Below are 26298 nucleotides of genomic sequence, written 5' to 3' on the forward strand. Positions count from 1 at the left end.
AAACTAGATATTGCTCTTGCTTTTTGGCACTTCATGTGAATTGTGAATTCTGCCTGTGAACCTAAATAAATGATTTTGACAGCTTCTCCTTAATCATCGATACATGGAGGTTTCCATAAGCAAAACTGTCACATACGTTTTAGCACAATTTGACGCAATGGGAAGGTCACTCCAAAGACCTGAATTGCATCTCATGCTCAGAGAGGGTCATGAAACTATGTGATTTCTATTTTGTCTTTGAAAACCGTATTTGTTACCTTGGTAAAAAGAAATCATTCCATAAAAGTAGTACACATATTAATACCATACCATTTAAATATATTTACAGATGCACGTTAAAAACACTGGTTATGAAAGCTATACATATTATATATACTACTTACATATCCAGATACTAAGAGCTATCCCTCAAAACCAAGTGGTTTTGGTTCATTCCCTGTCTCTACAATGTGTTGTGTTTAAAAAGACAAAAGAGATAGCTTTTCATCTGCTGTAAATGATAAAAGTTTTAATATCAGGTGGCTGTGGTAGCATCCCAAATTATATCTTTTTTGGTTTTTTTAAAGAACTGGTCCTACCTAAAGCTAAAACCTTCTGTACCTTGTACAATATGTGTAAAGTTTTCATTTTAATAATTCATTTTGGAAAGACGGATTGAACTGCTATAGAGCTAAAATAGGTAAATCATTAAGATAGCATTTTTACAGCTGTGGCTTAACACAAATTATATTTTTTCTGCACTAGTTTAATAGGGGTGACGTCAAATAGGATTTAACTTTGCTTAAAAATAACTGGTTTTTCAACATGAATTTGAAAATGTTGTGGCAAAGGCAACACCTGTACAGGAAGATAAAATTACAAAGGTTAAGCGTATCTATTTCCCTGTTTTGTGGCACTGGTTCTTAGCAAGGATCTGCATTATGGGAAAAACAGAATAAACGTAGACTTATCAACTTACTTGCTATATCAGCTGAGTCTGCATCTGAAAAGAAACTGTAAGAATTACCTTGGCTCAGAATACTTTTTATTAATAACTTCTAATGTTTGTAGAATATTCTTGAATTTAAATCTGTAGTGAATCATAGTCCAGGTTAAATGTATGAAAAGTTGAAATATCACAACCAACAACTGGTAAGGAAAGGGAGAATCTGCACAGAGAGAAGTAATTAAAACTGGTCACGTGCTTGAGCTCAAGAAAGATCACTTCATTCTGCTGGGAAAAAAAGGTATGTCCTGGACTGTGGGATCTCCACACAGGAGGCAAGGGCAGTTCACAAGTGCGTATGTACACAAAGGGAAAGGGTGTAGATGGTGAATGATGTAGGCATGGGAAGAATCTGTTCTGAAGGAAATAGACGTCTTTTCAAAAGCGAACTTTCTGCATCAAAGCTAGTGTCATCAGTTGCTAGTTGTATTTGGTGTTACTTTCACATGCTTTTACGGAAGGTTTGCATTCTAATTCTAGTTTTCCTAATTTTTGGTCTGACATGCAGACCACTTATGTCATTCTATCCAGACATAGTTGTTCGTAACAGAAGGGGTAAAATGAGGTTTTGTGAAGTACTTTTCAGATTCTTTTGTTGAAGAGGATTTATTTTAGTTTAGTTGAGCTAGTGCTAGATTCAGAAATGCCATGTTGCATTGCAGACTTCAGTACTGGCCTACTTGAAGATACTGTGTGGCTGATTTCCCCTCTGTGGGTTTTTTTACCCTTATGTGTAATTTAACAATAAGGAGATTTACTTCCTTTATGAAAAGCCTTGAAATCTATTAATGAAAAGTACTTTAAAAAAAGCTTTTATGAATGTAAAAAGCTGGGTCTGTTTGTTATGATCTGGGGTTGTATAGGTACGTGTATACATTAGTTTCTCACTAAAAATAGTGTTGGCTCGCTAACTTATTAACCATTCAGACCATATAATAATTTCTATTTCTATTGTGATTGTGGTCATCCAATAATTAATTTCTCCAACTTTCTTCAGCTCCTTTTAAAGATTTCCCTCTTTATCTGGATGGGTAGCAAAGTAACTTCAATAAACGAAAACATTTATCTGGCCTCAATTAGCAATCGAGGCATGTTCTTGAGATGAGTAAGAGCAATTAGTGGTTAACAACATTGTTGACAGATGTCACATACTGAAATATGAAACAGCATTAGCTTAGATTACATTAGGGGATAGTTGTCAAGTACTGAGAATTTATTGTATTATCTTATGTATAATGTGATGAAATATTGATGAAAAAATGTCATATTTCATGTCAATGGAGCTATTGTTTTGCAAAGATAAACTATGGGTATGTTCAGCATTGGATATACTTCTGAAAACTTAAGAATACTGTTGATTAAAACAGTTCCTCTATGAGGCCAAATGCAATTTCACAAATTGCTATCAGTTGAAAGGGCGAGATAAGTCTATACTTGTTACATCCTGGAATAAAAGCAAGGCCGTGTTTGTTGATACAGAATTCCATCTCCTAATTCTTACTGGATCTGTAAACTGTACTTTATTGCCTTTTTTCTCTCAGAAATTAATAATGCTTTAGCTTTTAGGGTCAGCAATAAGGTAGTTTCACAATATCATTAATTTTTAAATATGAGTAGTAAGTACGGGTTTGCTTATTTACGATGATAAAAGGTCTGTATTATACCCTGTGAGACGCTAGAGGGAGCAAAGGGAAAACAGGGAGGAAAGTTAAATCCTATTAACTGCTTAATTTTGCTCAGAATGCGAAAATGTGATTTGTTATTGCTGTACTGCAGTTTACGTTTTAAGCCTGTAGAAGTAACCTTCTCGTTTTGTCCTTCTCACATTTTTAAAGACTTTTTCCCTGCTATAATGACTTACTTCACACTTTTGCCTTGCAAGTTCTGCATAAAATGGGTTTAGGTTTTGTTGTTTATGCTTTTCTGAGGAAAAGTGTGAAATAGTAAATTATATTTTAAAGGAGAAAAAGATAGAGTAATTTTTTGTAATTTTTACCAATTTTACAATTCCTGTTATGGTTTAACCCAACAGGCAGGTAAACACCACACAGCTACTTATCCGCTTTCTGCCCCCCGACCCCCCCAAGTAGGATGGGGGAAAGAATTGGGGGAAAAGAGTAAAATTCATGGGCTGAGGCAAAGATGGTTTAATTGGACAGAAAAGGAAGGGAAAATAATAATAATAATCATAATGATAAAAGAATTGGAATATACAAAACAAGTGATGCACGATGCAATTGCTCACCACGTGCTGACCAATGCCCACCCAGTTCCTCAACTGCAGCCCCTGGCCAGCTTTGCCCCTAGTTTATATACTGAGTGTGATGTCACATTGTATGGAATAGTCCTTCGGCCAGTTTGGGTCAGCTGTCCGGGCTGTGTCTCCTCCTGGCTTCTTGTGTCCCCCTGTCCCCCCCAACCTATTTGGTGTTGAGGTGGTGTGAGAAGCTGAAATGCCCTTGACTTAGTGTAAAAACTACTTAGCAACAACTAAAATGCCAGCATGTTATCAACATTATTCTCATCCTAAATCCAAACCAGAGCATTATACCAGCTACTAGGAAGAAAATTAACTCTATTCCAGTGCAAACAAGGACAATTCCTCATAATAAGCATCATGACCACACCTTTTCCAGTATTCTTCCTCCTGTAAGACCATTAAACATAGGCAATTATAGCAGTTATACTTGTTTCTAGGAGTTCCTTGCTTCTTACTTTTGTGGGACATGAAAATCCAGGAGAATGACATTACCTATTCTGTCTTTCTACAGAAGCAGGATAGGAAATATATGGGTTTCTGGTAGATCTGTATTTAATGTGGTTTTATGTATAAAGTGATTTAAAAAAAAAAGGCTGAGAGTGCTGAGCTATTACACATATTTTAGAAACATTCATTTAAGCACTTCCTACATGTTCATTAAACTGAGATACAGGAAATAAAGGTATCTCATACTTCTTAGTTTCCACTATTGTTCCATGGCTTTTCTTGAATGCAAGTATTTAAGTGAGCTGAAGAAAAGATTTAGAAGCATGGATACAGAGCTTGTGCAGATTAAAGGTAATCATTAGGTGTCCCGGGAATGGAGAGGTTTTGAAAGGATTAAGAAAAAGCACATTAAATTTGCAGCATATGTAACTCATTGTAGACCCATAAGATTACCAGGGCTGACTGGTTAGAAAACTGCTAAATCACAGAGTAGTGAAACTAAGACTGTTAGTCTGTTTGCTTAGAAACGTGTTTCTTTTGTTTAAGGGTGGAGGTGAAGTAGTTACTGAGCCTTGACTAGTTTCTTGGTAGGGGCTTTATTCTGCCACTTTTATTTTGCATGTAGAGCAAGTTCAGTGACACCAAGGCCATCTGGGTCCAAGCACTCCACTAAATCAGAAATTCAGAGAGATGATGGGATGAGTACAAATGTACATGATGAAAATTGGCTTGTGATCTATGTTTAGGAAGACATACAGAAGCCAAGTAACAAATCTGGTGCATAAGATGAATAATATTGAATGTTCTGAAGAAAAAAAATCAAGGTATGTTTTCTAAATACTAGATAATGTTTACTGTTCATGTGTGTATTTGAAGCAAGAAAAAAGGGACAAAATTCTTTTGTCATCTCATACTTTTCATGTGTACTATGAAGTACAGTTCTGTGTTTTAGTACTTTTTTGGGTAAAGTCAAATGTGTACTGTGCTGTGTTTTGAGATAAATAAGATCCGAAAAAATCTGAAGTTCATTTGGAAATGAGAAATCATTGCTGTTTTCCAGAGCAAATCAGACTCGAGCCACTAGGTGTCTCTAAATGTAAAATAAAAGTAGTCAAGAAGGCAGCTAAGGCTACGTAAGAACTTATGGAACAGAAGTGCAAGGGGCTGGAAAACATTTCCTTTCGTAAGGAACAAACCTGCACTTTTAACGATTGGTTACTGAGTAGAAATGTTTTGTCCTCTGATGGCTAAGTTTCTTTTGAAACTTATTCCTTCTTAATTATAATGAGCACAATTTAATATTTGTGTGACAGCAAGCAATTTCACACAGGTTCTGTCACTATTACAAATATGACAGAATGTGAGTCTATGACAAGTTGTTTGTGTTAAAACTTCAGGATTTTTTTAATTGCTGAAGCTTGACCTTTCACTGCAGGTTTGGAGATTACTAACAAATAGCTATTTCAATAAAACATTTATCTATGTACTTGGTTAATGACATGTAACATTTTGAAGGAGAGCCCTTCCTTTGTTTCCTGTTGGAAGAGGGTAAATGGAGTGCACTGAACTCATTTATCAAGGTGATTCTTGTGAAGCCCAGAACACATCACCTACTATCCCTAGCCACAGTTGTGCCTATCTTTTGGAGACAAGGACAAAACTGATCTAATTTGTAGTTCCTATCTTCAATATTGCTCATAGTTTCTCAGGGTCAAAAACAGCTGATTAGTTTTCTGCTTATCCTGTTGCTTTCATGATGTATCTCTTGATAGCATATTTTGTTACAGAGGTCATTATTTCTATCTTTTATCACTTATGGAGTCTACTGAAAATTAGAGTATACACCTGAGAATGCAGAATCTATATTTCTGAAAGGTAGAAATTAACTCCTTGGAAAAACTGATATTTTGGGGGGTGGTTTGGTTTTTTTTTGCTTTCCCAGTTGAATTCCTTCTCGTTGGTTTCAGCTTCCTGTGTTGTTATGATCACAATAATGAGAATACCTGTTTCTCTTTGAATTTGGTCTGAAGAGTGTGCAATTTTGTCCCATAATAGACAAAAATCTTCTCCCATTAGCTTTCAATTTAAGCCAATGATTGACTTCAAGGGGAAGGCAAAACCCAGTTTATCTCCTAGTCTACTGAGGTGACTGGCATATTTCTTCATGTGCTAGTATAAGGAGATACTTAAGAATGTTGATCAGCTGAAAATTTCACTCACTACATTAATTTGCAAAGGAGCAAATTCCTTTTCTTCTCAAGGGAAGAATTTCAGAAGGTAGATAGTTAAAATGTCAGTGTTCCATGGCCAAAAGTTCTTTCAAAACGTACATGGGTCAGCATATAAGTAGTCAAGAAAAGCTGGCTTCATAATGTTCACATATAGAGATGTAAGGGGTTGCAAGAAAACTGCTCCTACACTATATTTGTAATATCAATAGAAATTTGCCTAATCCCCCTCAGTTTATTTTTTAATATTTTCTAACTAAGATATCTAAACCCAGTAATGGACTCTGTTTTCATTTCCCTGTGAAAGTTGAGAAGTTATATTCCACATGTTTTTGCAATCAGTATTCAAATGTGCTCTGTTCCTTGTTTTCCTCTCACAAGATATTATATTAAAATCTATGAGTTCGTGACCATAGTTGTTGCCTTACAAGTATCCTGTGGAAGAGGAACTTCCTGAGAAGAACAATATGTAGTTTTAATGCCAAGGGGGTAAATCATCAGACTGAAATCTCCTTGCTTTTGATGAATTAACTGAAAGATGCTGTCAGGCTTCAATTTGCTAATGTATGCTACATAAATTCATATAAAGAAAGAGAAGTTAAAAAAAAGCAGATTCTCACTAAAACATAAATATGTAAGCTCACAATTGAAAAGAATAATCTCCTCCTTAGATCAGTTGAGCATTTAGATTGAAAAATAATTACATGTATTTTCTGGAAGCAGAGTACTCAACAGTGTCAGGTATCAGATGACACATCCTTAATAACAAATTGTACCTCATTACTTTGACTCCACTTTTTTCAATAGGCGAGAGTATCTGCAGTTCTCATATAGTTTAGAGAAAAATGCAATGTAAGAAAAATCTTGTTACTTTTTCAATGCCTTTCTAAATTCTTGATTCTGCATATAGATCTCCAATGTTGGAACCTTTTAAATTTAGTCAAGTTATTGGACTGAAATGTAATATCAGGCATTAAATAAGAAATGGTGTTACAGAAAAGGGAAAACATTGGGGAAGGCGTGACTAAGTAATAGGGTAATTGCCTGAGGTACTGAAACTATCAGTTTGTGAAACGTGCATGTTGTACGGCGGCTTTGACTCTTACACCCTTTAGCCAAACACCATCTTGACAGCTTGTTCCAGCTCAGTGCTTTTCATTATTCTTTTGCTAAATATAATAAATGCCCTTTCCAAGTGGAAGAGCATTTGGCCATGCTCTGTTCTCAGTCCACATGACCTTCTGCCTATATTCATGTATACTCAACATATTTTTTACTGTCTTTTCCAGTTGCATATGTAAGAAACAGTCATAACATCACAGCAAAGTAGATGAACCCCAGTGAATGCTGTTTCTGCTGGATTTCAAGGATTCAAGGAGAAAATCAATATTCCATATCAAGGGTCCTGATATTTGAGAAGGTGAGTGAAGAAAAGGAAGAGGAGACAAGTTAACAGAATTTCAGAAAGATAGAGATGCAGCTGTGTAACTTTGACTCATGCTAAAGTATACTTGTGACTCTATTTACTGAACATTGTCAGCAGTGATTAGATTTTTGTTCCAAGTAAATATTTTTCCATTTGACCCAAATGCACACTTGGGATCAGATTCTCAGGCAGTGTACCAGGCTAGCTCTGTTAACTTCAGTGGAACCCCATTGCTTGCATAAGGTGAAAACCAGGCTCCAAGACTCAGATTGCTGTGGGAGACTTGTTCAGAATAAATAGAATTCAGAAGAGAGACATGCAAATATATTAATATAAAACACAAGACCAAAAAGTAGTATCTTAACAACTTCACATGACATAGTACCATGTTCCTAAAGCATCATAAGTACTAGACACTTTGCGTGGGGAATAAAAATTCAAGACTACGCACAATATGTAGAGTGGCTGTAGAGTTTCATGAAATCCTGCGCTGCATTTTCTTCAATGTCACACTTAACAGATTTTTGACATTGCGAGCTACCACAGAATGACAAGGAAGGAACTGCTGTAGATCATGTAGTCCAACATCCCTGCCTAAAGACAGGGTCAGCAAGAAGAGGTTGCCCAGGACTGTGTTCAGTCAGGTTTTGAGTATCTCCAAGGACAAAGATTCCACATCCTCTCTGAACAACCTGTTCAAGTGTTAAACTACCCTCACAGTAAAAATGAGTTTTCTTATGTTCAGGTGAAACTATGAGTTTCAATTTGTGCCCATTGCCTCTTCACAACTATATTGTTATTAGGCAACAATAAGAAGAGTCAGTCTTGTTTACACCCTCCCATCAGGTATTTACAAACACCAATAAACCCACCCCACCTCCCCAAATTTTCTTTTATCCAGGCTAAACAGTTTTAGGTCTCACCTCTCTTTTGAGATACGGCTATCATTCGGACCCCAGTTTCTCGGAACTACAGACAGCCAATCCTGAACTCAGACATATGCATTCCCCTCTGCTCCAGGGAAACTCCCTACTTGAATTTAAGACCTAAGACCAAAGGCTACAATTATAATATGATAGAGAACAAAACATTTAAAAAGTAAAATATTACATGCCTGTGGAAATATATATATAATAATAACCACAACTGAAAACCAAAGAAAAAAACCCCAGTATTAACATGAACGAGTAGTCATAAACACCACAGTTTTTATAATTATTTCAACATTTTGAGTATTGTAAAATATTTTAACATTGTATGAAAATATTTATTATCCAGTGAAGTGCTGCAGTAGAATTAGAAATTAACGAAGTATATTAAAATTCAGCTTTTCTTTTTATGCAATATTTAGTCACACTTTATTTTAGAAAATGAAGCTTACTTATGGTTATCTATAGATAATACAATAAAATGAGTATGTGAGTCTGTTAAAAGAATAATAAAACCCTTCTGTATACCATTTCAGATGCTTTGCAAATATTAAAGTTTAAGAACTCCCAAAGTATGTTCTTAATAAAATAGTTCCACTGAATTTGTTATTGCTGGCAAAGATCACATTCAGAAATGTGTTTAGACTAGAGACAGCTGCATGCAGCAGATAGAAGCTGAGGAAATGAGTGAGGAAACAGTTGTAAAATTTCTCCTTTCCATCTCAGTGTGTATGAGGGAGAAAGAATTCATTGTTGGTCTTTCACTGCTCTGTCAATTGGCTGGCTTTCCTCCATGTGAAACCTGGGAGGAGCGTGCAGGAAAAGTGAAACACACTTGCAGTGAGGAAACAGGAGGAAAAGAGTAATACAGTCTTCAAGGCAAATGAATTTTTTTGCATTTGTAAAACAACTTTAATTCAAATTTATGTTCTTTAAAATATTTTTCTACTGGAATGGAACTTCTCTCTGTAAAAGGTAGGTTTTTCTTATCACACAAGCTCCTTCACTAATGCGACAAAAGTTTAGTAGGTGTCTATAAAAATCAACTTCATAGACTGCAGATGTGCATCGTTCATTTTAATCGATGGGAATATTTCTTGCATTACTTCTTTCAAGGGAAGTCAGGTAGGTGCAGTGTGTAAATTCTGCACACTTGCAGTGCAGTGTAACTGCTGCAGTGTTTGGATGCTGCTGGTGGCTTAGCGACAGTTTGGGCTCTCCCCTTTTGCGCTGAAAGTGAAAGCTTTCTCAGTGTGAGGCGTGGTGGAATTATTCAGACTGTCAGATAGACATTCTGCAAATACAATGCAATTCCATAGAATGCTTAGGGCTGTCTAGGGATAGATGAAAAAAAGAATAAGGCAAAGGAAGGTAGGTGAAGTTAGGCGAGTGGGACGGGCATTGGAAAACAATAGTAAGCTTTGGGAACCTTTGCACTGTAAAGTTGTGGCCTCAAGGTTTTGTTTTATTGGCACTTACTAGTTCCTAAGTATAGCAATGAAATATATGATATACATGAGTATATTCTTAAAGGAGGTTTGATTTTTGTAGGACTGCAGTGATGTTTCATTCAAATTGAATTGAACCCTTATGTGCATTGATATGGTAGGAAAATTTAAAGAATAATTAATTATATTGTTTAAAAGTCTAAATTCAATGAACTTTAGTAGTCAGACACTGGATACAAAACGGTGACCAGGTTGGATTTTCTTAATTATGATGACTATCTGAATCACAATCCCATTAGCTTCAGGGCATTTTTCATTAATGAAAGGGATACCATAGCATGGAACTTCAGGCTGTTGAACAAAGTTAGGATTTGAAATATTCACTTTTTAATTGATAAGGTGTTTACTGCAGTATGTCTTTTCTAATAGTCAAAATAAATACAATGTAATAAAGGATTCTTTGTAAGATGATCGAAGCTACTTTAGGTTACTTGAAGTCTGTGAGCCGTCTGTGAGCCTTCTGTGACTGTTATTGAAAAGCATTTTGAACTAGCGCTATGAGGTGATGGATAGTATACTGCCCTTCCTGGTCATCTGGTATCCATTATGCCCTTTGTGTTGTATCCATCTATTTACTAAGTTTCTGTAACTGCAAAGACTTTCCACATGTTTTCTTTCCCAAGGAATTCAGAATAATCATACTATCTCACCACAATGGTGCTTGATTTTCTTTAAGAGTACTTGCTTTCATTTTTGATTGAAGTTTTTTATACCACAGAAATCCCTTTCTGTGGTATTTTTTTCCCCATAAAATTTATGACAAGCATTGTTAAGGTATTGTCTGAATATGTTTGTTTTTTTTTTTTTTAATAGTGAAAAAAGGAAGGTTGGATAAAGCAGCTGGTAAGTCTGATTTACCTTTTAATTTCTGCTTGAACGTATTTATTTCTTGGGCATGCATGTGTGTATCACACTAAAGAATCATTCAGGCCTGGGACTACTTGAATGCATTTCGTCAACAGCTCAGTACAAAACAAATGAGGAAAGAATTTAAAAATACACATAGATTTTAAAGATCAAATTAACAAACAAGACTGTGGCCTCAGACTGTGTAATTTTGAGAGACAATAATTAATAACTGAAACTAGTGGCTTTTAAAGGATATTTCCACTAAAAATAGTTTTTACACAGTTTGATGACCTAAATGGGTCAGCAGTCAAGAGAAATTATTTTTTATATAAAGAGAGTGCAGGATGTTAGTTTCAGCAGGGCAGGGAGAAAATGGTTTCTGAATTTTCCCAGTGAGGAAATACAGATGGGAAATACTAATAGACCATTATAGAGATCAGGTATAGGCCCTGGGCAATAAATGTGAACAAAACCAAGCTGCCCAGGACACTGTAAGTCTGCCCCCAGGACCAAGATTTAGCCAGAGTGGGAAAGAAAATCCAAACTCAGCCAGAGGTTTCTCACACATAGGTGGACTATAAACTTGGGGCCTTCAAGATCTTTGTGATTACTAGTTCTTAGGAGAAGCTGGTAACAACCTGACCAATGTGGCAAAATTTGCCAGTAGATGTCTGGCTAACACATTTAAGTAACCTCTGCAAATCATTTATATCTATCTTGATTAAAGAAAGGTAACCTGAAATAGCACAGGTTAAGCTTCTTTCTGGGAACATGATGCTTCTAACTGTCTGTGAGGCAGTCATCATCGTGGGCTGTGACGTATATGTATGAAGTATAGACTGGACATTCGTCTTTCATTGAAATCCTTATGCAATGAGACAAATGGTCTGCAGGGCTCAGCAAATCTTATATTTTGTTGGTGCTCAAAAGAGGTGATAATTTACAAAAAAATATGATCAAACAATTATTTGATGAAAGTTAAGACTTTTTAATCTTCTTTGAATGCTGTTGAAGATGTGTTAATGCCGTAAGTAATGGCAATAGAGTTTGAGTGGTGTATCCTCTGATAATTGGTCATGTTTTCTTGGGCAGAAAATCATTTAAGTGGTGACTAAGAGCAGTATTGAGATTCCTGCATGTTTCCTAAAACTCTGGGATTCTCCTGTGGTTAATTTACTACTTTGTGGAAGCTGCCATGAAGTTGCTGTGCTCTGTTTTGGGTGGAAAGCTGAAGATATGAGTAAAAGGATAGCCTGCCATTTTTGTTTTCACAAAAAGTTAAAAGGCAGATGACAAGGTTCCAGGCAAGGCAATGATAATGCAGGCAGTCTGAAATTTCTTTAGTTTTTGTGCTAGAAAAGGAGCTGGGGAAAGATAGATGATTTGGTTTGATCACCTGGCATTAGACATAGGAACATGACATTTTCACATGTGAAAGAAATTAAGGAGTTAAATATAAAGATAATAGAAAAATATAAAGATAATAGAACAATGAAACAGATTACCACTAAAAATATGTCTTAAGAAGTATCTTGTCATTTATGGCTTCACTTAAGGAAGATAAGTTTTATTTTGGGGGGAGGTTGGTGGTTGTATTTTTGATTTAAATGTAAATACAGATCTGGGTGCTCAAAGTAGCTAAACGCTGGAGGTTGCTATTTTTCAGCCAAGTGATTTAATGGAAATTCTTCTGAAAATTTCTCAACCCTTGAGTTGCAAGCCTCCAAACTGCAAATAAATTATGCAACTACAAAACATTTTGCAAATTTTGCGATTTGTTTGCCTCAGTTACACAGAACGAACAATAGGATGGTATGTGAATCATGCATTGTTGACACAATTTCTTACAAGTAAGTCAACATTCTTCTAAATCTGTATTGACTTTGTCAATTTTTTTCAGTGTAAGGACAAAGAGGTATGTTTGAGAAGACTGGTGCACTGAATTACAGAAAATAGATAACATTGATCACTGTTGTGTTTTTTTTTATTGAAAAGAATAGTTCCCATTACATAACATTCTTTTGTCAAACATTATCTTCAGCCCTAATCGATAAGATCTACATACAGGATGTACAGAATTAACTCTTCTCCTTCGCACTTTTTCTTAACTGCAGTGTAATTTGATGCAACCTATTCAAAGCCTATTGTGGACAGTGACAGCTTCCCTCCAGCTCGGGCTTGTTGATTGACGGGGGGCTAATACACACAGCTCAAAAATGGCTTCTGTTCTTGCCTACATTTCATATGTATATTTTGGCAGTAGTTCTATTAAAAAAGAAAAAGTATCTTTTTTTTTTTTTTTTTAAACCATATGTCAGTGTTGATCCTTATGTGGGATGCTGGAGGCTAATGACATGCATGCAAGCTGAGAAGCTTTTCTGCACAGCCACATTTATCAAGATGATATAATATGCCGTTTGGTGCCTTAGTTCCTGTGTGAGGCCCTAAAGCGTAGAGCTTTCCCTTAGTTCTTTTGCTTTTTCCTGTCATTGATATCTTCAAGCACTTTGATTTAAAAAAAAAAAAAAAAAGAAAATTTTTTTTTGCTGATTAGGTCCAATTTTACGAATATACTCTGAGTACAAAAATGTTTGAGTTCATCTGGGACTGCATCTGAAACCCATTTTGCTGCTGCATTTATAGACAAAACTAGATTCACATACAAACACAAGACTGAATCCCAAGTCTGTGGCCTTGTCCTAATTGGAAATTACAGCCTATTAGCCAGTCACCAACATTATACCAACTGAACGGCAAACAAAATAATAATTTGCAGAAAGGGAGGGTGTACTTGTTTCATGCAAGATCTGTCAGGGAGATTGACAAATAATCTGAGAAACCATGTCTGGAAGCTGATCCTTAAAATACTTGCTCACATTTAGGATTATGTTGTCTCCCACTTGCAATGGACAGAGATTTTCCTGTCCCATTAAAATGACTAAGAATTTCCTTGTTCAAAGCCATGTATTTGAACCACACCTCTGACTGTTTTGTATGGAGCGCGTTAAACCCCTGCTACCATGAAGCTGAATGTTTCCAGCTTCTAGGAAGAAATAAAGTGGGTTTTAATGTACTGGTTGTTTCTTTTTCAGATGCATTCAAAACCTATGTTGTTTTAAAAGTCCAAAATTTAAAAAGCACTACAATAGACAGAAGGGGAAGTGAACCTTGCTGGGAACAGGACTTCATGTTGTAAGTAATAAGGTATTCTTATCAGTTGGTTTTGTTGTATCTTTGCTGCATTTGGATAGTTAGAGAAATTAATAAAATCTGAGACCATGGGCAGACTGCAAAAGTGAGAAAAAAATGTCCAGCTCAGAGAAAAAATGCCAGGTTAGCTCTAAGGAACAGAACAAAAGTTAATTTTGCAAGCCATGTGCAGATCAAAGCTAGCAGTCAAGGGGAAGATGATATTTTTCTCCAGTATCTTTAATTTCCTGTGATGTTTTAGGAATACAGGAACGAGGAGAACTCAAATTGATCCTCATGCAACTTGTTTTTTGTTTTACTCAATTTCCTTTCAGTATGACTGATATTTTACACATTCATTTATCTACTTAACTACCTATGTAGGTAGATAATATCTACCTATCAATATCAGGTCAATAATAACTGCCAGTTATTATTGACACGTACTGTTTCTCACTTCTGTCTGCAGACCTTTGTCTGCTTCCCACAATTCTCCATCTTGTTATTCCGTCTTTGTTCTCTTTTCTCTAGAGCCTTATATATAACTCACTGGTCAGGAGGGTCCAAATACTTATATACTGACTGACATTCAGAGGAAACCTGCTTTCAAGTCTCAATTTAAAAGCCGATAAAACCAACAAATATGTAAACTCATTAGATGCTGAGATAGTATGTTAATCTCTACTATTTTTGGTCCCTCCTTCCTCCCTGCGCAAATCTTTCTCTGCCATCACATCCTCTTTGTAGAAATATAGATTTTGTTACTAAGGTCTAGAGTTGGCAGAAATATTTTTACAGAATTAAACATTTGATTGGTTTTAGTTACTTTTATGAAAAATGTCCTTTTTACAATTCTGGGTTTTTTTTCTAATCCAAATATTTTAATATTTTGCCAGAAGAATTAGTTCTTATGAATCACTTTTCCATACTTTCTGGTTATCAAAACACATAAATATCTTTTGACAGGATCTACATGTGCTGAAACTGACATTTTGATTGAAATACCTCCCCCATTTAATTTTATTCTGTATTGAAAACAGCATTTCTAAAACCTGCATTTTTTTTTCTACATAGAACTTTCATGTAAATTAGTTGTATTTCGCAGTGCTCTTAATTTTATTTAAGGGTTTCACCTTCATCACCATTTTTTCCTAAAGTTATTAATTGAATTTGGATATTTTTTTTTTTTGGTGTCATGCAACTGATTTCTTAGACAACTGTAGCAGACTACTGGTTTGCTTAACTGAAGACTGTGAGTGACTGAAGAGCCTGTTATATTAAGCCAACAGATATATAGCTTGTTTACATGACATTTTATGGCTCGATGTAATGACTTATCAAAGAAGTTTTCAGAATTTCTAACCATATAAAAGTAATCTTCATCTGGAGCTAATTTCTCCTCCACTCCCCAGTCATCAGGCTTCTCTAGGAGACTGTTCAGAGCCACAGCCTAAATTATCCAAACAGGAGGATTGTATCTGTCTTTGAAAATGCAAAGGAAAATCAAGATTGATAGCTAGCCCTTTTAAATACCATTCTTATACTGCAGCTTTGACTTGTAGAAAAGATTGTCATGTTTCAGTGTAGAGGAATCATTTCTGTATGACAATACTGTGTTAATTTTTATTTTTTTTTGCACTTTGCTGATCCAGATATAATAGTTCTATGAAACATTGGACATGGATTGGATGAGAATGTAATAGTGTATCAGGAAACGGATCAATTAAATTTCAGCATTTGCCCTGTTACCTTTAGTGCAGGAGGCAATTTAAAAATCCTTTTAAAGTGAGTGTGTGAAACCTATACTCTAAATTTTCTTGAGGAATGTGTTAAAGTATTAATAACTTTGCTCTGCTGCTGTATAAATGCTTTGCTTTTAATCATATTGTATGCAAATGAGTGTTCCATGAGCAGTTTATTAGGATTATTTTCTTAGTTTGCAATTTAAATGTTACCAAAGAATATTAAACCACACAAATGTGTGAGACTGCTTGTAGCTCCATCTGCTGCCTACTCAATTATACAACACAGCAGACTTTTAAAAGGTATTATAAATAAGCGTTTAGAAATATATTTATGTAGACTTTTACAAGTCATACTGTAATTCATTTTCTTAAAGGTGCTCTCTCCACCTATGCCTGTAAAACATCTGTTCCATTACACACAGATATAACCAGCCTGCGTTTTAAAAATTACATGGTTTAAGCTTTCAATATGCAGTTTCACTGTTCAGTTAGTGCAACAGTTTTAAAGTTGGGGTCCAAAAGTACCAAAAGATAAGGAATTGCAATCTGCCTTCCAAAACATATTTGTAAAAGGAGAAGCTGAAGAAAACAAAAATTCACTGTATCTATTCAACTGCATGAGGACAGTGGAAAAATAGATATTGAGGCAGCCAACATAATGTTTTTTGAGAGCCATGTGATGAGTTCAGTATCAGTCTCGGGAGTGGCACGCATTGCCCTTCTCAGAATTCACTTGTCCTTTTCCTGGTAAATTTAAGTACACAATAATTCACTGTGGTACACCACACAAATCAGTTGAAGATTAGTTTTAGTACTTCAAAATTGATTCGGTCAAATGGAGATTACATACAATCAGTCACAGAAGACACACCAATCCCTAGTTTATTATATTGTTCATATTTACAGAACTGACCCGTAGCTGCTTATAGTAATACATAAAAAAATGCCAGACATTCCATGAGGAAATAACTTCTCTCTTAATTTTAGTTCAATGTCAAAGGTAAGTTATATGGCCTGGCAAAATTTTGTTCTAAATTCTTGCAAAATAAGGTTGTGGTATGGTATTTTTTTGATCAAAACCAGCTAGTAACAAAATGCATGCATGCTATAAGTAGAATTTACAGAGCCTGGATCTGCAGCTCTTCATGTTGAGAGCTGTTTTCCCACTGCATTTTTGTTGTGTAGTGCATCTTCTTGATTCTAAGGAAGGGAACAAGCTCCAAATGTTTTTTTACACCTGGTCTCCTTACAATGAAAACAAGAAACTGGTTTGATTTCCTGTAGTAAATGGTCTGACACTTTCTTCCTCTAGATTTTTGTGAGGGAAGATGGAATTTTGCCCATACCATTATAGATCATTCTTACCTGATGGTCCATGTTGATTGACAGTGTGTGCCATCATAGCTGACATTGCTGACTCTTACTGTTTCGTTGAAAATGTTCCTCTGAGTTTTATGTTTGAAAGCCTGATCGCTTTTGTGGATTCCAGTTTTACCGAAAAGAACTCTCCTGACAAAAGTCTAGCTATATTATACTACTGCTGCACCTAACCAGTTAGCTACAGTGGAACCTGAGAATGTAGGTTCTTCAGGGCTGTCCTGAGACCAGTGTCTTGCAGAGGCAACTAAGGAATTCCATATGTGGAAGGTGCTCAGAAGAACCTAAAGCTGAACTAAAGGCTTTTCATGGTCCTGGTTTCTTCCTGGGTTATATCCAGGAAGGGCCAAGTCTTGTAGCAAAGTAAAGCTATTGACAACTGGGACTTCTGTGCCGTGTTTCCAGCAGAACTGTCCTCATCACTTTGTAAAAGCAATTGTGAGCAATGAGACTCGGCTTGTCCTGTCTAACCTTTGTGTCATGCCTTGCTATCTGGCATTTTATGAGAGTACTGAAAACAAAACACCTCTGTATCTGCTGTAAGTCACTAACCCAAGTTACAATAGATTACTGAGCGGTTGAGACTGCATTGTCAGTTTAATGATTTGTGTATTCATTGTCTTTAGTGAAATCTGTGCTGATGGAAAGGGCTTCATTATAGAGCTGTGGAAGAAAGGCTTGCTCTGGGATAGCATTTTAGGAGTTTTATGGATTCCCCTTGCGACTGTGAAATATGCAACAGATGTAAGTTGACTTTCTGTGGAAATATAAAACAATGAGTAACATCCAACCAATTTCTCATTCTTAGCCAAATACTGTAATGTCATTTAGGATCAATGTATATTTCTATCTCATTTGTTTCGGTCTGTAATACTGAGGTATAATGCACGTGTGACTCTCAACATGGCAACTGATATGTGTTAGTCATATATCCTGGAGAAATTGCTTATACTGAGTCAGGTATAATTCGTTAAGTGGGTTAGAGTTCATCTGCACTCATGAATTATTAGGGAGGCAGGGACAGTTTGGTTTACGTGATTAGACTGAGGGAGTTTCAGATTGAGGTTCCTAGCCTGGCTCTTCGTTGTGTGGCCTTGGATATCTTTTATTAAAATGGGCAAAATACTGTTGTTTTGTCTTTCAAGAGAATCGGTCATTGTCTCAAAGAGGAAAAGAGAAATTTGCCCAGTAGTACTATGGAGGTAATTAATAATACAATGAGCATGTAGAGAAGGATGAGTGGAGAAATCGGGTCAGCCCAAGAGTTGTCATGTATCCACCATAGTCATAGTTAGCCACCAGAACGAGCATGCTTGCTCTCAGTAGGCTAGAAAATAAAGAAAAAAGGTTTCTGGGAGTGTGGAAATACTGCAGCAATCTGCAAGTGCTGCAGAATTGTCTGAAATGGGAAAAGTAAGAGGTACCTTGTTCTAATACTCCACAATCCTCTCATTCATAAATGGACTTTCCCACTTGCAGTCCATGGAGTCTATTTTTAAGAAAGTGATTCTGAATTAGAGGAGATGATTTTAATATTTGTAAATAAAATTAAGTTTGTCTTCTTTAAATTTTTTATAAAATAAAAAAGGCAATTGATGTTGAGATAAGGGAGGGAGAATGAGGAAACTTCTTCCCACACTATCTGCCATCAGTCTCTATAGCTATTTCTTTATAGAAACTAATAAATATTCATGTATACATTGAACTGACATTGCAATTATTCTACTCGGAGAATGGAAGCAGGGGAAGAAAGTAATTCCTGCCTAAATTAGATGTTCTGTATCACAGCTGCCAAGCGCCATTTCAGACCCCAAGGCAAGTTGTTTTGGTCTGGTACCCTAGCTGTTGTTCAGTTAAACTTGCTGACACAGAGGCTGTGGCTTAACAGTAAATACTGAAACTTTAAATAAACAAAGATACAAGAGTAGAGATTGTTTTGTGCTTTCCTCAGACCCTCTAAGCTTTCATTTATAATTAGGCCGCTGTGGAACTTTCCTATTTATTCATCCTGCTCATCATAAACCTGCAGCTCTGCTCTGGGCTTTATGACTCAGAAATAACCTATAAGGGAGCGTTCCTTCAGAAACTCTTTTTTGGCTTGGTTATTAGCATATATTGATTGCCTCAGTCTTGCTAGAATGTACTTGTTTGGCACCAGTTCAAAGGGGAACTGGAAAATCTCAGTTAAGAGTAATTTTCAATATTCATATTTCTTGAATCTTAATCATCTGACCATCTTAATGTATATTTGCCTATACTGTAGAGCAAATATTTTATTACTTTGATTTCCATGCCTTTGAGAAAACTTGATGAAGTACTAACTACTATTTACATAAACAAAAGTTGAAAGAGTCTGGAATGGATCCTAAGCCTATTGCTATCGTAAAGAAACTCCTATAGACTTGGGCAAACCTTCATTTAGGAAAAAGTGGATAATGCTATAAATTCTACCCAGGTAACTTTCAGAACATTTTTTCCTAGGAAGGTCCAGGTTCATGGTGGACACTGCATTCTGAAGTAATAAAAAACGGGAGTGAGATTCAAGGCACAAAAACACCAACTTCACATGAGATCTTACTGGATGTCTACTTTGCATTACCATTTGGTGAGTTATGCATTGAGGTCTCACCTTCCAACCATTCTGTTTCACTTTAAGTTCCTGAAATAGTGGCAAATAGTAAGTTTTCTATAGAATCTTAAATACATACTAATCACTTGAGCATTTGTATAACGGATACTGGTAAATAATGGAATTTCTGAGAGCCACTTCCTATGAGAAGCTGGATGAGCTGTTTCGCTGGTTAGTGTTCATCCGTATGTGGATTGTAGAGCTAAAGAAAGTACCTCTTTAAGGCTCAGTCTACTAAAGCCTGTGTGTTACAGATCTTGTATCATGTCAGCTTTGACCAGCTGCTTGTACAATGTAAATTTTAGTAAAATCTAGGTCCTCACAGCATTTTTACTCTTATTAACAAAGGTTGTCTCCTTTATGAATTGTGCATATGCAGATGGAAACTGCATGTCTGTGCATGGAAATAGGGTATATGAAAGTAGAAATGGAAACAGACCATCAAATGATGAATGCATCACCTCACACTATTTCCAGCTATAATACAATACAAATATAATACAAATATAATACAAAGAGATTGACTTTAGCAAGATTATCAGTACCAAACAAGCTCACAAAGATAAATTAGCTTAATATTTTACTCTTTAAACAGTCTAATGAACTATGGCTAAAAAGAACAATTCTAACATTTACACAAGAATAAAAAAATGTGAAGAAATGTGAATGAGAACATTATTTATCTTTTGAAAGGGAGGAATAGAAGCGACACCAAAAATCTGTTCTTCAGCTGTTTGATGGTTTTTTTTTTTAAAATGTATTGTCTGAAATGGAACTGGGCAATACAGCTGATGCTGATTAGAGCAAGCTGGTTATTTCTGATGTTTCTGGGTGTAGTCTGTGTGACTGCACTCCTGTTAATACATGGGGTGGAATGCATCCCTTTTCACAGAGTAACTGTGGAATGCTGTGAATTCTTTTCAGTCACAACAGGGCCTACATCTTTGTTATTTGGGTTATTTTTAGCCAAAATCACTCTTTATTTACTACTTCTTAGCCAATAAAACATTGTAAAGTTAACCTAAGACCTAGTCACATCCTGGGTTTTGTTTATTTGATACATTTTCCCCAGCAGCTACAGGCAATTTTCAACTCTCTGAGTAAAAAAATCGTATGGAGGAACTTTTTTCTTGCTATTCACATGTGCCTCCATCTAGATTATTTTCACTTTTAAGACAATTTTATTTCCTTTAAGCATGATAGAAAGTGTACATGTGTCAAATGGACCGAGTCCTTAAGTATGAAAAGGGAATAGTAATACAAAGAGGGAGTGGTTTATAAAGATGACAAGAAAGGACAAGAGTTTGTGCAATAACAGTGGAATACTTGTTACCAAAGGATAAAAGTTGGTACAAATTGTATTTATCCTGTGCCATGAGTTCTGCTTGAAACCACCTTTGAATCAGCAGAATGTTTTTAGTGTGTGCTTACATAGTTTCATATCTAGAAACCTGGTGCAGTGCAGGTCTGTTACAGAAAATCTAACTGCGTTTACAAGCTGCAAATTCAGATTGTTACTGATTTCAGGCTGCTACGTAGAGGGAGTGTTGGTTTATAGGTTGATGCCTGTGTTCTTTTCCCAAATAAATTTAAGAGTGTTTTAAAGACGGTCCCTGGGCCTGCAGACATGGAGCACTGCTTAAGTCCTGCAGAGGTCACCCTTACACTGCAGTTTTCTGTGCAGAGGGCAGCATGCAGAAGCGCGGCTGGGGTATTGAGAAAGCCAGATACCTTTATCAAAAACACTTAGCTTTATCCTCTACCTGAAGTTTGACTAAGGCATTACATTTTGATTGCTTATTCTGTTGAATGACTCTGAGCTTAGCTGTGACCCGCTGAGAATCTGTCTTTGACTATCCCAATCAGTACAGCCTCTTTGTTATGACCAATTACATTAGTTAGGTGGAAGACTGCAGTTATTTTTCACACATTCCTGCAAGATTTCCATATGAGAATGCCAGATATTTAGTAGAAATATAAGAGCCTTCCACGCTGCTTTACCAATAGGGCTTCATTTGGACTTGAAATGCTATATGTAGCAACAGGGAAGTGCTTTAACATCATTAGTTCATTCATGACTGCTTTTTTCTAAACTATCATCTAATAGTAGTTGTGGTAACAACGACATTGTCTTTTCACCATTGCCATCTGGACCACATAGGTCCATTAAAAGGCTGCAAAGTAAAATGAGGATCTCACACATTAAAAATTCTGCAAGCAAATTCACAGTAAGAAAATGCAGACTCTAGATGAATACTGCAGTGGAATTGCAAACATTTTTAATGTTTCTAGAAGTCAAGTTTTTAAAGGATAATCAGGTTCTGTTATGAAATACAATAATTTTGATTCAAATGTGTTAGGTCATTCTTGTATGAGAAGACAGAAGAAAAGTTAGAAGACATCACTTATTTTTTTCTTAAAGTCAGCATTAGAGACATATATTGTGCTTCTTAACATTCAATTATACTTTACATAGAGAGTATAAGCTAAAGAAATTGAAGGTAGTTTTACCTAAATGGAATGTGTTTGGTAATAGCTATAACTTTTAAAGTAATTGTGTGACATGGGAACTAAGATCTCATTTTGCCAAGTAGCCTATGGAAAGTCAATAGGACTTCATGAATAATTTTGGAAAATGCCATGCAGGTATTCACCTCTTAGTCTTGTTGAGGTTGATCTCATTATCACTTTCTACCATATATATTAATTAGCAAATGAGGATATGAGGTAACAAGAACAAAATAACAATGATAAGATAAATCCCTGTTTTTGCGTTAGACACCATACTGATTCACTGATACACCAAGCAAATGAGAAAATTAATTTTTCTGATACAATTTTGATCAGTCTAAGATAATGTCATGAAAAATCATGGCAGAGTGATTGGGAAAACTTATGCATCAAAGTATAAAATTCCAAATACAGAGCACCTTAGTGTGATAATTCACTTCTATTTGCAACCTAAAGTTTGGCATTAACCTATGCAGTAGGAAAACCACAAGATCCTGTTGTTTTACGAAGTATTTTCTTTATCTTCTCTTTGTTTCACAGCAGTGTTGCTTTTATTTTGAGTGAAAAGATATGACACAGATTTACTTTTTTGACCACAAACCAAGTGTGAGTAAACAGTGTGAGAAGAAATTAATCAAAACATAGTTCCTAATATGCAACCAAAACATCAAAAATGGAAAAGATGGGCACACAAGTTCTTCTAATCAGGATGGAAAAAAATTTCCTCACAGTCAGGGCCCGACCATAAATCCTTTCCTTTCACTACAGCTAACAGGCCAATTTATAGAGTAAAACGTTCTGCAGGAAATCAGTTTATACCTCTAATTGCATATGAGACTTGCCAGGTTTCTCCAAAGAAATAAGAACTTGAAAAAAGGTCAGTTCTTAGCCAATAGCATGTAGAATTAAAGTAAACCCTGATCCCTTACTTGAAACAACAACAAAAAAACCAACAACAAAAACAAACAAAAAACCCCAAACCAAAACAACCCCCACACACATCTAGGCATGCTATGCATGGATACATAAGCAATATGTGGCTAGTTAAGAACTGAAGTTGGACTGGAAAATTAGGAGATTAATTTTCATTTTTCCCAATCCAGCAGTAGCTCATTTTTTAATTGTGAAACGAACTGTTTTCCAGTTTGTATAACAAAATGGTAACTGGTTTAGGCCTCTTGAAGTTTTCAGAGCAATGATCAGAAGGTGACCTTGGAATGTTGTTTCTGGTGTTCTTGTAAAAAGTGATTTAATTATAATAATGTTTTGTAAATTACTTGATTAATTCCATATTACTATGAATCTAATGAATTAATTTCATTAATTTAATGTGTACTCCCTCTTATAGAAGTTTCTTCTGTAAAATGGACTGAAAGATTTCTAGCAGCTTTCTCTTCCTCTACAGATACCCAAAAAGATTTAGATTGCAGAGGCTGGCACAGAGGGACACCCCTCCAAGGTGCAAGATGTTCACGCCAAGATACGTATGATAGTCTGTCAACCATGGAAAGTGGTCTCAGCATAAAAGAAAGTGAACTAAGGTATTTTAATTTGTTCATATCAGACATGCAATATAACATTTATTGAATTTTATTTTTTAAAATTTCTGAATGATACTGTGATAAATATACAATTATTTCTAGCAATAATGTGACTAGAAGTTTTATAAACATATAAAACCACAAGGCATATATTTCCATTATTATGGTGGGACAGAGCATGATAAATCTTCATAAACTATTGAAAGAAAAAATGAATAATACTATATCCTGCCAAACCAGTTTGCAAATATGTGTGCCTTCTCAGTGAAGCACTGGTAGTCAGAAAAGAGAATTTTGGCCTACAAAAAATGTAGATATTAAAGGTAACCAGAAATATCTTTGGCAAATTCCTACAAAATGAGAATGTAATCTATTAAAGATGCAAAAGGGGTAAATAACACCCTAGAATCTTTTGCAGTAGATTTTTAGGTATATACAGATGGCTTCATAAGTGCAAATGTGTTGGTTCATTGGTCTTTTTTGAAAGTGTTTTAAAAAATAATATTTTAAAGACAATACAGGTATTTATTAGCTTTTTTATGTCCTATAATGGCAGATACATGGTAAAGCAAGTTTCTTTCAAATAAATGGAACATCTCACCAGAGCTGAAAGTCGCTCTTTCCATGCATCCTTGTCTCTAACCATTCCTACTCTTTTCATCTCTAACCCCCTGTTGCAGCCATGGGGCTGCAACTCATCTCCTCTTTTCCATCTCTTCTGGAACTTACTTTCTTGAAACAGGTTGTCTTGAGCCCTGTGTTGAAACGAGAAACAAGAAGCACAACTCTCTGGCTTGATTAGTTTTCTGTGTGTTAATTGAATACGTTCAGGGATAAATGGAGAACACTGAAAGAAGCAGCATTCCTCCCTCTGTCAGCTGATCACTGGTTTCTCTGTGTTGTCCACCTCCCTGGGTGGTCATAAGAGTTCCACTTGCCATTCAGCAAACCAGACTGAGAACACATCTAGATTAAAACCAGAAACATTTTGCCAGGTTGCCTCAGCTTTGTTGTCAATTTAACTTAGCAGATGCTCAAATATTTTGTGTTGGCATAAAGGAAGAGCAGGGGCATTTCTAGCTTATTCCGATTGAAAGTGTTAGTGGATCAGCAGTCTAAATAATAAGACACATAGTGACACATGAAACAGGTAGTTTTTGACAAAGCTCCAGACAATATAACTTTATCTTGCAATAGGAGACTAGGAAGTCTTACGTTACTCCTGTTTGCATTAACAGTGACTTTCCAGGTGGTGGTCCACACGCAGTGTTCTGCCTGCATGATACTTTAAATTTAATGTCCACAAGACATTAAAGAAATTAGAACTGAGACAAATAGGAAGAACAAATAACATTTTTGGAGTGCTTAATGGGTCAGCAAAATTGACACATGCATGGTCTGTAAAGTTCCTTGTTACTGTCTTGCTGAAAATACATTAGTTCAATGTGGCTAAGCATTGAGAACGCTTCAGTGGTATTAACAATGCAAAGAATTGCAGTGTTCACTGGCTGTGAGTGTGGAGGTCTAGATTTTTTTACTTTTTAAACAAGCACCTCTGGAAAATCTACACAGCTGAGTCACCTCAGCAGGTCATTGGGAGCCCTACTTTTCCTTAATAGCCAGCCTTCAGTGATGTCTCACAAAGAGCAGGAAGGCTGCTTCTTCCCTGCCTAGACCATGCGCCATGGATGCAACAAAATCCAGTTCACGCAAAGTTAAAATAAGGGCTACACAAAATGTGAAGAACTGCTTACAACCAAAATTAAGGTAAAGAATTCAAGGACCCTGCCACAAACTGAAAACTGTATTCCAACTGATCAAAGGAGAATTCTTTATAGGAGCAGTGAGATGTGAAGATGTTTGTTGTGAAGCTACATGTTCTGTAAACACTGTACTGTATGTGACAGCAGTTTATATTAGGAGTACTAATGACCCGAAATTATAATACCCAGAGCAGCATAAAATTGAAAAGCACAAATGGAACAGTGATGGATTTATATTCCTACATATTTTCAGAAATTAAGTATCCTTCTTGAATTAAAAGTAGCAAAAAAGAGCAGAAGTACTAAATTCTAATCTGTTTCTTCAGACTACAATTGATCTTTGGGATTTGAATAATGAAATGATGCTTGATGCAAATTCGTAGTTATGTTATTGTTTAGATAATATCTGTTAATTTCCAGCTACCTTGTACAAGTCCTGAAGTCTAAGATACTGTTGCAGTATGTATTGCAGACATTTCCTGTGTGCCTTGTTTGTATTGAGACACAAAAATGCCTTTGTGATTCAGATACATAAATGGATGTATAAGGAGGGAAGTGTTGGGATAATGGAATTTAACTGTTACATTCAGTTCCTTGGACTACTTGGTATGCTGCAAATTACGTAAGTGGTTTTGGTTTCTTATGGATCCTACACTGGTGGATAGTTCCTTCTGTGGAGGTGGGTTTTGCTATATCCTCTCCTTTCCCTGTATGTTCTTAGGCCATGATTTTACAATGTAGTGTGTTCAAAAGCAGAATTGGCTTAATTTCTATTGCCTGACTTTGATCTCAGCTCTGTCCTCTTGAGTATGGTGGTACAAATCTTTGCCCTCATCCTAGTTTAAAAAAAAAAAAAAGGAAAAAATTTGTAAGGTTGATTATTTTAAAGGTAAATTTTTACCAAAACAGTT

General features: G+C 35.8%; 1 protein-coding gene across 1 annotated transcript in view; it reads left to right on the plus strand.

Moving 5' to 3' along the window:
- The first annotated feature begins 13748 nt into the window (after positions 1-13748).
- UNC13C (unc-13 homolog C) overlaps positions 13749-26298 on the plus strand; it is a 234202-nt gene continuing 221652 nt past the window's right edge. Inside the window, exons 1-4 of the mRNA XM_037395055.1 lie at positions 13749-13836; positions 17570-17687; positions 19429-19548; positions 23489-23624. Coding sequence (XP_037250952.1) covers positions 17651-17687; positions 19429-19548; positions 23489-23624 — 293 coding nt within the window. The 5' untranslated portion in view covers positions 13749-13836; positions 17570-17650. The remainder of the gene's footprint in view (positions 13837-17569; positions 17688-19428; positions 19549-23488; positions 23625-26298) is intronic.

This window comes from Falco rusticolus, chromosome 7 (assembly GCF_015220075.1).
Source record: "Falco rusticolus isolate bFalRus1 chromosome 7, bFalRus1.pri, whole genome shotgun sequence".
Classification (NCBI taxonomy): Eukaryota; Metazoa; Chordata; class Aves; order Falconiformes; family Falconidae; genus Falco; species Falco rusticolus.